The 15,176-nt window shown below is 44.3% G+C and overlaps 1 protein-coding gene across 1 annotated transcript in view; it reads left to right on the top strand.

Moving 5' to 3' along the window:
• PPP1R14C (protein phosphatase 1 regulatory inhibitor subunit 14C) overlaps positions 1–7,116 on the top strand; it is an 84,205-nt gene extending 77,089 nt beyond the window's left edge. Inside the window, exon 4 of the mRNA XM_026505043.4 lies at positions 5,534–7,116. Coding sequence (XP_026360828.1) covers positions 5,534–5,608 — 75 coding nt within the window. The 3' untranslated portion in view covers positions 5,609–7,116. The remainder of the gene's footprint in view (positions 1–5,533) is intronic.
• Positions 7,117–15,176: the final 8,060 nt, after the last annotated feature.

The raw sequence follows: 15,176 nt of genomic DNA, 5'->3' as shown, positions 1-15,176 counted from the left end.
GAAATGGAAGCATGTTCCATACAAGGAGTTTTATATGAATATTTTCAGCAACTTTGTTTATAATAGCCCCATACTGAAAACAACCCAAATTTCCATCAACAGGTGCACGTATAAACAAACCGTGGTACTCTGATACAACAAAATGCTACCCAGCAATACAAAAGAGATGAGCTATTAATAAATCCAACAATGTGGCTGAATCTCAAAATAATTATGTTGAATGAAAGAAACCAAAAAAGTTGAAGAGTATATCGTATTTTGGTTCCATTTGTATAAAACTCTAGAAAATGCAAATTAATCTAATAGTGACAGTGTTTTCCCGGGAATGAGAGGCATGGGGAGGAGAGGAGGATTGCCAAGGGGCATGAAGATACTTCTGGAGGAAATGAATGTGTCCATTATGTTGACTGCACAGACGGTGTGCTTGAGGTGGTTGGGTGCCTTAAATATGTGCAGTTTACGGCATGTCAGTTATACCTGAAAAAGCTGTTTACCAAAAAAAGTCACTGAGAACCTTTTAGTGGTGGGAGTTTCCATCCCAGACATTCTACTAAAACTTCTCCCAACCGGGACACAATGGCCTCTTTCTTACCAACTCGATGGTTTTGAATTTGTCTTGACTTACTTAACCTCTCATTGGCACTTGGCTTGATTGAGCACCTCTTCTTTCTAGAAATGTGTTCTTTTCTTGACTTCTTACCAGCACACTCTCTTGGGTTTTTCCCCCCTTCTCATTGGTTTCTCCTTTTCAGTCTCCTTTGCTGGCCCCAGTGCTTCTCCCAGACCTTGCTTGCTAGGGGGCCTCTGGCCGTGGTCTTCAGCCTTCTTCTCCTCTCTATTTACACTTTCCTCCAAGCTTATCTCAACGAGCCCTGCGATTCAAAGCGTTGCCACCTGCGCTGTCCAATAGAATTTTCTGAAATGATGGAACTATTCTGTAGCCCCGGTGTCTACTATGGTGGCCACTAGCCTCATGTGGCTACTGACTATTTGAAATGTGACTAGTGTCAATAAGGAGCTGAATTTCAAATTGTATTTATTTTAATTAATTTACAGTTAAGTAGTCACACTAAGTCATTTATATTATAGAATATAAACTGTGGGTTGCTGGAGCGGAGGGGGGTGGGAGGGATGGGGTGGCTGGGTGATGGACGTGTGTGTTGTGGTGAGCGCTGTGTATTGTGTAAGACTGATGAATCACAGACCTATACCCCTGAAATAAATAATACATTATATGGGAATAATAAAAATAAAAAATTTTAAAAAAAGAATATAGAAATATGTATTGCATATAAATATACTGTGACTATGTATTTATATTTGTATATTTATATTTCTACTACTTGTGTCTGTGGTTGGGGCTACAGTATCTCTTAGCCTTGGTCTACATCATTGTATTTACAGACTGTGGGTGGTAACCCATGAGCTGGCCTTGACCTTTATTTTTTTTCAAAGTGAAATATCAAGGGGTATCACATATAGTAAGAGTTATATCTTCTCAAGAAACTTTAGTTTCAGTCTCATCTCTCTGTGGACTAGGTCGCTAAAACTATGTACAGATCACATGTAGTTTTTTAGGAGTTTTTTTTTTTTTTTAAGATTTTATTTATTTATTTGACAAGAGATAGAGACAGCCAGTGAGAGAGGGAACACAAGCAGGGGCAGTGGGAGAGGAAGAAGCAGGCTCATAGCAGAGGAGCCTGATGTGGGGCTCGATTCCAGAACGCCGGGATCACGCCCTGAGCCGAAGGCAGACGCCCAACGCCTGCGCCACCCAGGCGCCCCGAAGGAGTTTCGTTTTTTAGTTGAAAGCCGCTGATTTAGGTGCTAGTGATGCCATGAGCCAAGACACCAAGTCATGTTCAACTGTCTTCCTGAGATCTCCTCAGTCTGTAAACCTGTTTTGTTTCCCCCTCTGGTTTTTCCTCATCTCAGCATAATGGTGACCTTAATCCCCCTTTTCCCTGTCCCCTCTCACTGTTTTACTGGAGGCCCCATTCAGTCTAGCAGCACAGTCTAGTGGCTCTGCCCCTGAAATGGATCCTACTTAATTTCCATTTTGATTTCCATCACCTTCAAGGCCGGTCACCATAGATCCCTGCAACGGCCTCGAACTGGCCTCTCTTTCATTCTTGTCTTTCTTATTTATTTATTTATTTATTTATTTATTTTTTATTATAATAATATTTTTTATTATATTATGTTAGTCACCATACATTACATCCCTGGTTTTTGATGTAAAGTTCCATGATTCATTAGTTGCGTATAACACCCAGTGCACCATGCAATACGTGCCCTCCTTACTACCCATCACCACCACCATTCTTGTCTTTCTACAACCCGTTCTTCACACGGCAGTCAAAGGGGGCTTTGAAAAGCCGAAATCAGACAGTGTTGCTTCCCTCCTTGAAAGCCTCCAGTGGCTTTCCATTGCATCAAGAATATTGTCTCAGCGCCTTCCCGCATCCAGCCAGGCCCTGGCAAGCTGACCCTAGCACCCTCAGCATGGCTTCTGCCCCACTTGTCTTGGCCTTTCTGTGCCAGGAGCACCCATTTCCTTGCTTGTTTCTCTGCAGGGCCTTTGCACATGTGCTGTGACCCAGACCCCCAGACTTTCTCTGAGCTGGCCTCTCTTTGTTAATGCAGGTCTCACATTAGATGTCATTGCCTCAAAGGGGCAGCCTTTCTCTGACTCAATTAGTATCCGCAACCCAAGTCTCAGTGATCTGTTTTGGAAGTAAATGAGCTATATTGTTATTTGCGTAGAGAATTTTTGAGTAATAGGAACAAAAGCCATCAAAGTAATTTTGATTGGAGATTCTTGAATCTTCTCTAAGAATCATCTGTAATCATTAAAATCCTTCTGTGCAAGCTTCTATATGGGGAATAAGTATTGGTCTTTCTATTTTTTGTAACTTAGCGGAGTACCTCATTATGCAAATTTAATGAACACTTTAAAATATGTGTAATACAGTATATTAACTTATAGACATAAACTAGTTAATATAACATTTTAAGAGTTTCATTGATGTTAATTTATTATAAATATGTTATTTATTGAACTTTTTAATCACTGAGATTAATGTACATCATGATTGATTTTTTGAGATAATTTGAATTTTATTTAAATTACCAAATTACTTTGGTCTTGAAGAAAAAAGGTCTGTAGTTTAGGGTATATTATTCCTTAGGATATTTAATCTTTATTTTTGTATAATGATTTTTATGAAAAATATAGAGATAATGCAGAAGAATTACTAGTTATTAACAAGATAAGTGATAGGATTTGTGATTCTGACCTTTGCTTAAAAAAAAAAAAAGAGACCTACACTCAAATGCTGAAACTTTCTACAGGAGTCATTTGAGTAGTAGGTTCCAAAAACAATGAAACTGAAACTGTATGTTTCACATTATATTGTCAAAACCACATAGAAAGAGGAAAAATAGGAAATGCATTTAACTTTACAAAATGAAAATGGAATATAGGTGAAAATTTGGCATTATTTTATTCTAGAAAATTCTTTAAATTAGATTAAATAGTGTTCAGAAAGTTAAAACAGGGCCTCATTTTATTTCATATGTGTTCCATTCTGCCCAAGGTCAGAAATGGTGGTGATGAAAACGTTTTTGTGCTCTGATGCCTTTCTGGATAAGCTCTCCAAAGAGAATAATCAAAAACTGCAGATTTTTGCACAGAGATGTTAATTGTGGCATCATTTCTTAATTCTGAAAAGTCCGGAACCAACCACATATCCAATAATGGAGGAATTAAACAGATTGTAGAATGTCCGTATAATAAAGGATTGTATAACCATTGAAGTTAATTTTGGGGAATGCTATTAATGTTGTGGGAGAAAACTTCTGGCTAAGTTGAAGAAAAGGACATATTTATACGGTGTGATCTTAATTAGGTAAAAAACCATTTTCATAGGAGAAAATACATTAGTGGTTCATTCTGAGGGGTAATTGTTGTTGGCTTGTATTTTCTACGTTGTCTAGAAAAAGTACATATTACTTTATGATAGCAAAAACATTACAAAAAAATTTGGGTGGCTAACAAAATACTAGATGTTTTAGCTTATTGTGTTTTAGAGCTGGAGAGTAGTTGTGGGGATCACTTGGCCTGGGAGCTTGTGACCAAGGGCTGTGATTGGCAGGGGAGACTGAGAGTGGTTTCTCAGAAGGCCAAATGGAGAGGAAGATTTCTTAGTGTTGTTGTTCTCAGTAAATTCCTCATATACCCACCAACTGCCACTTGCTGATCAGAAAGTCTGGCTGTCCACTTTGTGACAAATATAAAAGAGGAAAAAGTAGTTATTATCTAATAAATGTGACTGTTTTGGTAGCCAAATAATTTAAAACAGAAGGCAACAATAAAAGATTCCTGATGATATAACATGGGGACTATTCTAGATTGTTCTTTAGTCGTTGGGTGTTCATCTATGACTAGGACATGGAATCATTTTAGTGGATCTCCCTCTGCATTACCCTTTATTTATTTATTTTTAAAGATTTTATTTATTTATTTGACAGAGAGGGAAACAGCGAGAGAGGGAACACAAGCAGGGGGAGTGAGAGAGGGAGAAGTAGGCTTCCCGACGAGCAGGGAGCCCAATGCAGGGCTCGATCCCAAGACCCTGGGATCACGACCCGAGACGAAGATAGACACTTAATGACTGAGCCACCCAGGTGCCCCTCTGCATTACCTTTTAAATGAAATTAGAATAGAATAGAAAATAGAGGGTGAGTCTATATGTTAAGTATTCATCCTTTCGATTTTTATTTCGGATATGCGTTTGAATATATAGAATTGTAAATGTAAAATGTGTTTGGCTTTTTAAAAAACTGATTTGCAGTCAAAAAAGGTCAAAAGACTCTTTTGAGATCTAGATCAGTGGCTCTCAGAATGATCCTGGAGCCAGCAGCACGTGTCACCTGGGAACGTCAGAGGCGCACATTCTCGGGCCCCACCCCAGAACTGCTGAATCAGAAATTCCTGGGCCCAGCACGCTGTGGTTTCGTGAGTTCCCCTGGTGATTTTGATGAGGACTTACAGTTGAGAACCACTGGTCAAGTCTTGCTGTTCCAGGCGTGGTCCAGAGACTAACATGGGCATCACCTCGTGGCCAGTTAGAAATGCAGAATTTCTGGCCCCAACCTGGGCCTGTTAAATCAGAATCTACACGATCCCTGGGTGACTTGGATGCTCATATTAAAGGTTTCTTAAAGGTTGAGAAGGCTGATCTAAACGACATGTGCCTTCAGAGGCCATGTAGATAATGGCAGTGAGTGAAGGCAGCCTGTGTTTCTCCCCCAAAGACAGCAGCCGTGAGACCTATTGATTGTGATGTGAGGTTTAAGCACGCTTCACTTGTTTACAAATGTCCTCTGTTGAAGCCGCTGGGGTTGACACCTCCAGCCAAACTCGTCAACTCAAGTTAACTGCAATTGACCTTAACGACTTCAAGCAGATTTTAATCCCCAAGTTTACTAGAGTGAGCCGGTCATATTAACTTCTTCTGATCTCTTCTAGGAATTTATCCAGGAGCTGCTCTCTCGGATAAGAGGCATGAGGAAACTGAGCCCTCCGCAGAAGAAGACCGTATAATTCTGGCACAGGGTGGAACGCTCCCAGAGACGAAGAAGGGTCCTGGGATTTGGGCTTCATGAAGACATTTATTAAAGCATAGTTGCCCTTATGAGAAACTTTTTTTTGGGGGGGTGTCTATTAGACATTTATTTGAGAGTGTTCCTTTTTTGTTTTGAAAGGTTTTGTTAGTGTAATATTTTAATAGCAAGAACATCACGACTCTGGTTTCAGCCCAACCAGGGGTTATCAAACCAGGCAGACACGCAGGAATGGGCTGATCCAGCCAGCATTTTCTTTGAGAAATCGCAGGTTTAGGACCGAACTATACAGGGATGATGGTTTTCTTACAACTAGTTTGGTGATACTTTTTCTTGAGTTGTACAATTGTCTCAGATGTCAAATTTCTCGTACTTGTATATATCTACACACGACTAAGTTAAAATGTAGACGTGAGTTTTATTTCACATCGATGGAAGAAACTTGTGGTTGTCCTTGAACTGGAGGTCACAGCACATGGATTTTCAAGAGGCCACTAGATATTCTTCATGTGACTGCTGCTGACCTACAGCGTTCACTTTATGCACCAAAGTGAAAAAATTCAGTGTATCCGTTTTCTTAACGAGCTACGCCACAGAAAGTTGAGTTGGTCAAGGGCTTAATTCATGGACTTGATATTATTTCATTAATTGGGATGCTTTGCCAGGTCATGTACTTCTTGCCTCGTTCATGGTATTTTAAAGTTTTATGAACCCTTCATTTGAAGAACTATTCAGAAGTCGAGACATGCCCATGCCGAGTGGTGTTTTGCAGCAGAGAAAGGAAGCACTGTGTAGCAATTAACTCTCTGCTTTCAACCAAATACTGTGTCTTCTTCTCTTTCCATGAAAGCAGGTCATCAGGAAGTTAGCAAATCATGTATCTTCCTCCTTAGAAGTAGATCTGGTCCCCCCGGGCCTGGGCAGCGTCAGACCCGAGCGGGTGAACTGAGGGTTGGACACGGTAGAGGTGAGAAAGCCTCACCTGCTGTCAGGAAAGTTGCTACAGGAGCACTGGCTGCTTTGGAAGGGTGATAGGATTGCATTTCTGGCCCCTCTCAATGGCATGTGCTGAGGATTCTGGCTCCTGGCCCCAAGTACGCACCCCGGTCTCCTTGCTTGGAGCTAGATGTGGGGCGCCTGCCCCGTGCCTCCCGGTGATCTATCAGCTCCTTGGAGAAGGATCAAAATTCAGTCAGATGTGGGCTGGGTCAAAGGTCAGAGTTGAAGCTCTTCCTTTCCCCCAAGGTGGCCTCCACCGCCTCCCACGGAAACCCCACCCTCTGTAAGGCGTCTCTAAATGGCCCTGTCAGGGGACAGGGGTCAGTCGTTTTATATCAAGGGTGCTCTGAACATATTTTATTTTTTAAAAGAACTATGTTTGTGAATTTTATGTATACTGGCAAGCTTTTGAAAATGTATTTAATTTTGTAATGTTTACCAATGATTTATTTACAAGCTATTTACTCAAATAAATGGAGCTGGTTACAACTCTGCTTACACCTTTGCATTGCAAGACATGTTCAAAGGATAACTTTACTTTGGGAGATGCTCCGCAGACAGGGGGACCGAGCCCCTATATCTAGCTTTTCATTCCCAGGTATTTTCAGGCATTTGATCCTCGTTCTCTCCTGAGGAGAGCAGAGTTGCTGGGACACATTCCTGTGTTGGAAAGGAAACTGAGAATGAGCTCTGTGTATTTGGTCCCGCCTGGCTTCTAGTCCAACCCTCTCTTGGGCCTTGTGCTTTGCATTTAATTAAAACTCCCTTTTACCCATCTGATAGATTCTCGAGAAAATTTCAAATTAATCAGATATTCCAGTTATGTGAGACTGCCATGCACCCTATAAACACACACAAATACTGAATTTGCAGGATTTCCGTTAGGCCTGATCAGCCCAGGTTATGGGGTGATGAAGCAAGAGGCCCTTTGATCCTACCACATAACACGCTCTCTTCCTTCCCTCGCCAAGGGCCTGGCATCACCTGACTCCCCCTGAGCGGGACCTCCTCCTTGACTCCACATCTCTGCCCTCAACACACCCTCAAACACCAGGCTCTTCCTCCTCTGCTAATGCCTCTCATACCTATCCCTTGTTAAATCTTGCCTTGATATCTGCAGCTGTCTTGGGATTGGCTTCCCCACGTCCAGTCTTGCCTACCTCTGATCCGTTCTCCACCCAGTATCCAGAATAATCTTTCTGAAAGAGAGCTGGGATCACTCCACCCCCTACTTAAAACCCAAACTCCTCTGCATTCCTTACAAGGATTTAGTCCCTGCCTTTCCCACCTCATCTTTTGGCCTTCCATTGACATCAGTCCGACTGAATAACTAGGGCTTCTGGAACATTGGTGTTTTCTCCCCTGAGGCTTTGCAAAAACTGTTGCCTGGGCCTGGAATGCCCTCATCATGCGCAGGCTGTCTCTGGAAAGCTGGTCTACAACCCTTCCTAAGTACGTCCGGAGCTTCTAGTATTTACCCCATCACAGCATGTACCCGACAGTAATAAACTGCCTATGAACCTATTTGTCTCTTCATTTAGACTCTAGGATCCTTGAGATTGAGACTGAGTCTTATAAATCAAGCACCTAGTCCTGAGGCTGGCCCGTCAAAGGGATCAATACATGTTTGCCAACTGAACAATATGATAAAAGATTCTTCAAGAGAACTCAACTGTTCCCTTTCTGGCGGGGATAGTGGTTCTTAGGCCTGGATGTGTGTTTGTATTAGCTGGGAAGCTTTAAACACAGATTTGCAGGAGCAGACCTTAGGCATTTTTTTCAAGCTCCCAGACTGAGCACCGCTGGGCCACTGGATCATTCTCGCAGAGTCTGGCACACAAGTCTGACCTCATTGACCTCAGCACCCCCCACCCCCCGTGGCTGCTGTTACAGCAGGTGGCAGCTGTGGTGTTAACACATCGACTACTTCTCGTCTTCTCTTCTGCTGGAGAGGAGTTAACAGCCCAGCACTAGGGGAATGACTCCAAAGGACCCAACTGCTAGTTCAGTGCTCCACTTGAGCCTTGAGAAATCGAAGTTTAAACTTGATCCATTTATAACAATCATCATAATAGGCCCCATTTGTTGATCACTGTGCTGAATGCTTACCTGCCTTATCTCGTTTAATCCTGCCATTAATCTTAAGGGGTAGATTGCATCACCCTTACTTTAGAGAAGAGAAAGTAAGCTCAGACACGTTGAGCAGTTTCCTGGAGGTCACGTGGTCCCAGGGCTGCCATTCAAACCCAGTGCGGCTATCTGACTCTAAGCCCCTTGACCACGAGGCTTTCTTGCCCCTTAGAGGGGGTTGTTCTCAGTTCTCCCCACAGGAGTGAAAGCCAGCAGCTGCATGGAAAGCGAGCCGAGCCCCTGAGCTGAGAGGTGGGGTGTGGGAGGCTCTGTGGTTGGAGCGGGTCCTCAGCTCCCTATGGGTTCTCCCTCACTCCTGAGAACAGGGGCTCCCAGGCTTTGTGCTGCTGCCGCCCCTCCCCCAGTTCCAGGCTCTTCTTGCTTTCTCCCCTGACAGAAAGCTCCTGGACTTGACCTTGAAGGCTCAGCAGGGAGTAACTCCCATCAGTTTTCAGAGGAGGCAAAATTGGGAGGAAGAACAGCTCGAGAAAGGTGTTTCTCAATGTCTGTAACACAGAGATACCTGATTTTCATTTACTCCCTAAAATCCCCATAAAAGATGGTGTGCTGGGCAGAATCAGCCATCAACAATAGACGAGTACGCGATTACATCGGCTCTTTCCAAGAAGACACAGCGGTTGGGAGCATGAGCTGTTTTGGAGCCATGACTACCATGTCCCCAAGGGACACTGACCGAAGGGGCCACCAACGAGAGCAGCCAGTCTGGCCCAGGCACCTGGCCCACCACTTGGAGAAGCAGGTGGGATAGCATCTGGGAGATGTCCCCTTCCCGTTTCATGGCGCAGGCGAGGCTGCCAGTGGGGTCCAGAAATGCGCTCTGTGGCTTAGTTCTGTGGTGGGCCCCGCTCCCGCCCAGCCTGCTGGGATTGGCCACTTTCTGCTAATCTTAAAGTATTGCTCAGCAAGACTCCTGGGCCCTGAGCCAGCCTTTCATGTGACTAACAGCTTGAGGAAAGGCAGGCCCCACAGCTGATGGACACTTCTCTATCCTTACGTCATTTTTGCTTGAGTCAAAGATCCTGGGGATTCCCTCCACTTCTCAGGAAACTTCTCTGACATCAGCCACTTTGGAGGTGCTGTCTCCCCTCTTCCCAAACCCACTGTCTCCTCCTTTTCCCCTGTCTTTGGTCATTAGACTTAGGGTCCTCTCATGGCACAAACGGCCTAAGAAGGGCTGGTGGGAAGTACTTTGGGGTGAGGGGACCCCTGGTCTGCAGTCTAAAAAACCAAAAGAATTCAATGTATTCAGAATCTGGAACTTTGTGAAAAGCCAGTTTCAAACTGGACACAGACAGGAATACCAGTAGTCTCCCCCATTGTTTTCCTCTTCTTGAATTTACTTTGAGCCTACAGAGTTTTTACTAAGAATTGGTGCCATTTCCTTTGGGATTCAAGATATCCCTTACTGTGTGTTTGCAATTTGCCTGTGAAAAATTGGGTGGCTTCTCATAGTCCTCTGTGAGTGAGACCTATCCAGACTTCATGGAGTTTCCTCCCAGCCCTATTCGGACACAAGTGCTGGAAATGTTTCACTTTCTTAGTGTCCTTACGCCATCACAGTGTATCTTGGCTGGGGATGAATTTTTTTATAAGACTGGATAGCTCCCCACTTCCCTTGGCTTCATGGCTGTTCTCACTACAACATGGCAGATAAGGCATTTCAATGACACACTGATATTAAAGCAACTACAAGTTAGATCCTGGAAATCTGGTTTTCTAGTGTTTTCATTGGATCCATTGGAGAAATAAGACCAGATTTATCTCTGGCACAGTTTTCCGTCATCTTCAGGATTTTCAAGGAGGGTGTCATGTGACTCTGCTGGATGGCCTTCTTGGGGCTGACCTTGTTCTGGTGGATTCTAGAGGTAGATAGTCCTAGCAAGCCTATGAGGGTAAAGAAAAGTGCACTTTTAATGTCACGGCTATATAGACTTGGTCTCGTTTATATGCATATTTTTAATTCAGTGTGATCGTTGTTAGGAGACAATTCTACACAGGTCTCTCATGTTTCTGCATGCTTTAATTAATGCCAGTATCGGAAGAGAGAAGTACGTTTCTCCCTCTAGCACAAAGAGCGGGCAGGGCCGGGAAAATACAAATAGCACATTATTGCTTGTTGTTCTGAAGTTCCCAAATTCAGCTCCAACGGCAGGTTTGTGCTCATCATTTCTTTGTGTACCTCAGTCCACCCAGTTGCTTCTGAAACCAAAAATAGGAGATGAGTTCATGGAATATCTGGTCCTACCAGGTTGGTTCCTGTCAGTTCGCAGGATGATTCATAGAAAGTGTAACCCAACACAGGCTTCTGGGTCACAAGTTGCTTGAGCCTAAGTGGTTTGCTATCTGGTTTTTCTATTGTTAGTAGCAGGAAAATGCTCCCTTGCTGCCGATTATATTCATGAAAGGGGACATTACTGACAAAACCCCCTTTCTGATCGCTCACGGATAAAGAAATAAATAAGAAAATTTATCTTTAAGAAGTATTTTTAAAGCACTTAGCACAGAGCCTTACCCTTTTTAGCTATAATTCCAATGGGGGAGGCAAAATGTACGATCTATAGTGTAGGCTTGCATCACCGGAACAGAATACCCCAAAGCCCTAGAGACCTCCCTCTTTCTAAAATTAGTGGTGAGTGAGAAGTTGAACAAACCTCCCAGTTTGGAAACAAAACAAAACGGCATAGGGTTTTTTTATTTTATTTTATTTTATTTTTTGATGTAAAGTTCGATGATTCATTAGTTGCGTATAACACCCAGTGCACCATGCAATACGTGCCCTCCTTACTACCCATCACTGGTCTATCCCATTCCCTCACCCCCCTCCCCTCTGAGGCCCTTCTGTTGCAAACAGGTGTGCTGAGAACTCACTGCCAATATCTTTAAGCTAAGTGTTCCTACGGCTACAGCTCCTGTAGGCTTTGGGGTCCTCGAAACCTCTGAAACTTTGCAGGAGAGAGAGAGAGAGAGGAGAACAGACTGAGACGGAACCACACCCAGAGCAGCAGAGAGAGAGCGTGTGCCAGAGAGAGTGCCAGAAAGGAGAAGGACACAGAAATTGGCAGAGAGGCTCAAACAATTTGGGGAAGAGAGGGTCTGTGCTATCAACTGGGCTCTCAAAATGTCCATACCGAGAACTGGTGAAGAGCCAGGGCCTGGAACTTTGGAGGCCACGGCCATGCAGGAAGCCAGGGTTGCCAGGAGTCTCAGCATAGCTCCCCTCCTGGGCCTCAGACCTCCCTGAATGCATTGCCCGAACTCCTTCCTTCCCACCTCACACTCAGATGTTCCACTTTGCCGAATTCCTTCCACGGATGATAGGTTCTCCCAGACACGCTGCCCCAGGAGCAAGTGACGGCCTGCCTGGCAGAGAAGCCTGGGAGGGGGCTGGTCCCGCGCCCCCTCGCGTGCACACACTGGCTTGTTTAGGAGATAGATTCCAGGTGTCTTTCCTCTTCCGCCTTCCGTGCTGGGTTCTGCCCAGCGGTTCCCATGATCTCAAGCCTCCGGAGCAGATGCACCTCCCACACGCCCAGCTCCGCGGTCCGCTTCAACTGCCAACACCACTGCCTAACCAGCACGCTGGTGTGCAAGGGCACCTGCAGGAAGATCTTTCCTCACCATACCCCTGCTCCCACTCCCTGCTGCCATCTTGTTTAGGTTACCGAACAAACACGTTGAGACGAGCACGTGAATGCTGGCGTAGAGGGCAGGGCAACAGGCAGGAGAAAAGGAAAAGAAGGTAAGAGCAATGTCTTCTTCCTTGACAAACCTCTTCTTTTGAGCATTCTTCTGTTGTTTCATAAGTGTGCAAAGACAGAAAGCTATTGTGTTATATTGGGGCTGGGAATTTACATCCCATAAAGTATTTTATACCTTCTAGGAGGAAGGAAGCTCTTAACTGTTTGTTTTGCTCGTGTCTTATCATGAGTCTCATGGAATCCAAAGCACTGGTCCATGATTTATGATCTTTGTATGGCGGAAATGCTAAAGATCCTTCTTAATGCCTCTGCACACATCAGTTGCACACGTCACGTTAGCAGCAGAAATGGCCCCAGCCTGAGTGCTTTCTCACCTTTCCATCCCCTGAGGTTCAGAATGACTCATCCATCCATATTGCGGACCAGCCAAAGCGATATTTCTAACGAGCTCCAGAGCCTGCAGAGCCCCGAAAGAACTGGAATTCCCATTCTGTTGCCGACAATAAACATCAAACTTAACAGTCGTTCGGTGACGACTGTCCAGGGAGAACCAAGCGGAAATGAAGGGGCTTTAAAACCCTAACCAAGAATCAATCCAGTGTCTCCCTCAGATACTGATTTCATTACTAAGGGGCTCATAATTTTTGTGTTGTCAGTTATAGCGAAAAGGCCTTGAGGGTCTTTCATCGGTCATTGGGAAAGTCAACGTTAACGTCTGCGGTGGATGAGGGAAGGACGCTTTAGGACTGACTTTTCAGATACCTGTGTTGAACTGCCCGAGATTGGAAGTTTCATTGGGTTCCACCCAAGGCTCCATAAAAGCTTTTAAATTACCTGTAGTTGTCAGAGCGGATTGTTTCCTCAAGAAGGTGGATGAAACTTGCCCACTATACTGCATATCAGGTTTTTCAAAGAATGCCCTGGCTCCCTCCGTCCTCTCCCTAAATGGTGGCCCGGAGGCTGAGCTATGTGCCCTGGATTTCAAAAGAAAGAATCTTCTAGGGAACAAGCTTAGGTTAGTAGAGTTGGTGGAGGCAGCAGGCACCAGAAGGTGAGCTTTCAGCAGCCACGGGAGGCCTCTCGTCCCGTCCTCCTTCCTCTCGAATCCTGCAATCCCCCCACCACACCAGTGCTGGAGGCCCCACGATCAGACACCCATTCTCCTTCGGGTTAACCCGCACATACCCCTGGATGGAGCCTTAAACAGTGATCACGTTTGCTTTCGTCCAGTTCCTTACTGGGGGAAGGTCTGGGCATGTGAGGTTGTGAGGGCTAAAGTTGGGGAATGGGGACCCCACCAATGTTCTTTTGAATGTCATTCGAATTTCAGTTACCTCCTACAGCAACCCTGTGATGTGAGCAGCTTAATGGCCCATTTACACGTAGAAGCCAAGCTGAGAGAAGGCCGAACTCTTTGCCCAAAGACTGAGCAAGGTAGGCATATAAACTGATACCACACTTTAGGAGGGCAAATTAGAAATAGTCATTAAAATATAAAATGCTAATATTTTTTGATTCAATAGTTATACTTTTAAAAATGTACCTAGTATTTGTACAAATATACTTATGTATATATATTTGTACAAATATACATATGTTTATATATTTGTACAAATATATGAAGTTTCTTTATTAGTGTTTTTGTAATAGAGAAAAATGGAAACCAACTCATGCCTTTCGATACACATTATATAGGTTTTCGAAGAAAAATACACCAACATGGTTTTGGTTACCAAGGCAGAAAAGGAAATTACAGGGGAGGATTTAATGTAATCCCACTTTTTAAAAACGGTATATACATATGATTATATACATTTAAAAAATAGAATAATACTTTGTCATCAATCATTATCTTGGGGTAAGAATATAGGGTCAGATGTTGGGGAGACCCCTCACTATGGATTACATTTCGGTAGTGTCTGAGTATTTTCTTTCTTTTTTAAAAGTTATTTATTTATTTATTTATTTATTTATTTATTTATTTGAGAGAGAGCGAGCGGTGGGGAGGAACAGAGGGAAAGTCTTAAGCAGACTCTAAGCTGAGCGCATAGTTGGACGAGGGGCTCAGTTCGGATCATGACCTGAGCCAAAACCAAGAGTCAGATGCTTAACTGACTAAGCCATCCCGGTACCCCACATTTGAGTATTTTCTGAAAAGGAGACCATATTCACTTTTAGTGAGGAAACAAAGTTTGAATAAGACACGTTTGTGGAAGGTGCCTCACCCACGGCCTCTGTGAGCCTCACACCTGTGTCCATGGCTGGCTGAGTGTGGTTCGCACGGCCTGGACTGTGTACCTGGGCCTGGGTGACTGCACGGAGAGTCTGGAAGTTTCCAACAGGCCTGGCAGGAAAGGTTTAGCCAGAGGCATTTTTCCTCTGAGAGAAGAGGCCGAAGGTCAGTTGGAACCCAATTTCCTGATCCCCAAAGGGCACCTGTGGGTAATGTGAGAAAACAGGACAAAACTAGCATCCAGTTCCAGCAGGAAGGGTTAGGGCAGACCCTGAGACTGCAGAGGGTGAAACTATATCCCTAAAGACACGGTGAAGAATTGGGGAGAGGCGGAGAGGTTTATTTTTTTCTCCAGAAAAGCGGTGGTGGCTAGAGCAGGGGCAAGATGGCTCTTCTGCTGTTCATCTTGGGTAACTCCTCCAGCTTGCATCCAGCCTCTGCAGGCCCTGCCTGTCCGGCTCCCACCA

The sequence above is a fragment of the Ursus arctos genome, unplaced genomic scaffold, assembly GCF_023065955.2.
Source record: "Ursus arctos isolate Adak ecotype North America unplaced genomic scaffold, UrsArc2.0 scaffold_13, whole genome shotgun sequence".
Taxonomy (NCBI): Eukaryota; Metazoa; Chordata; class Mammalia; order Carnivora; family Ursidae; genus Ursus; species Ursus arctos.
The sequence above is the reverse complement of the archived record's forward strand: the minus strand, read 5'-3'. Positions and strand labels throughout refer to the sequence as shown.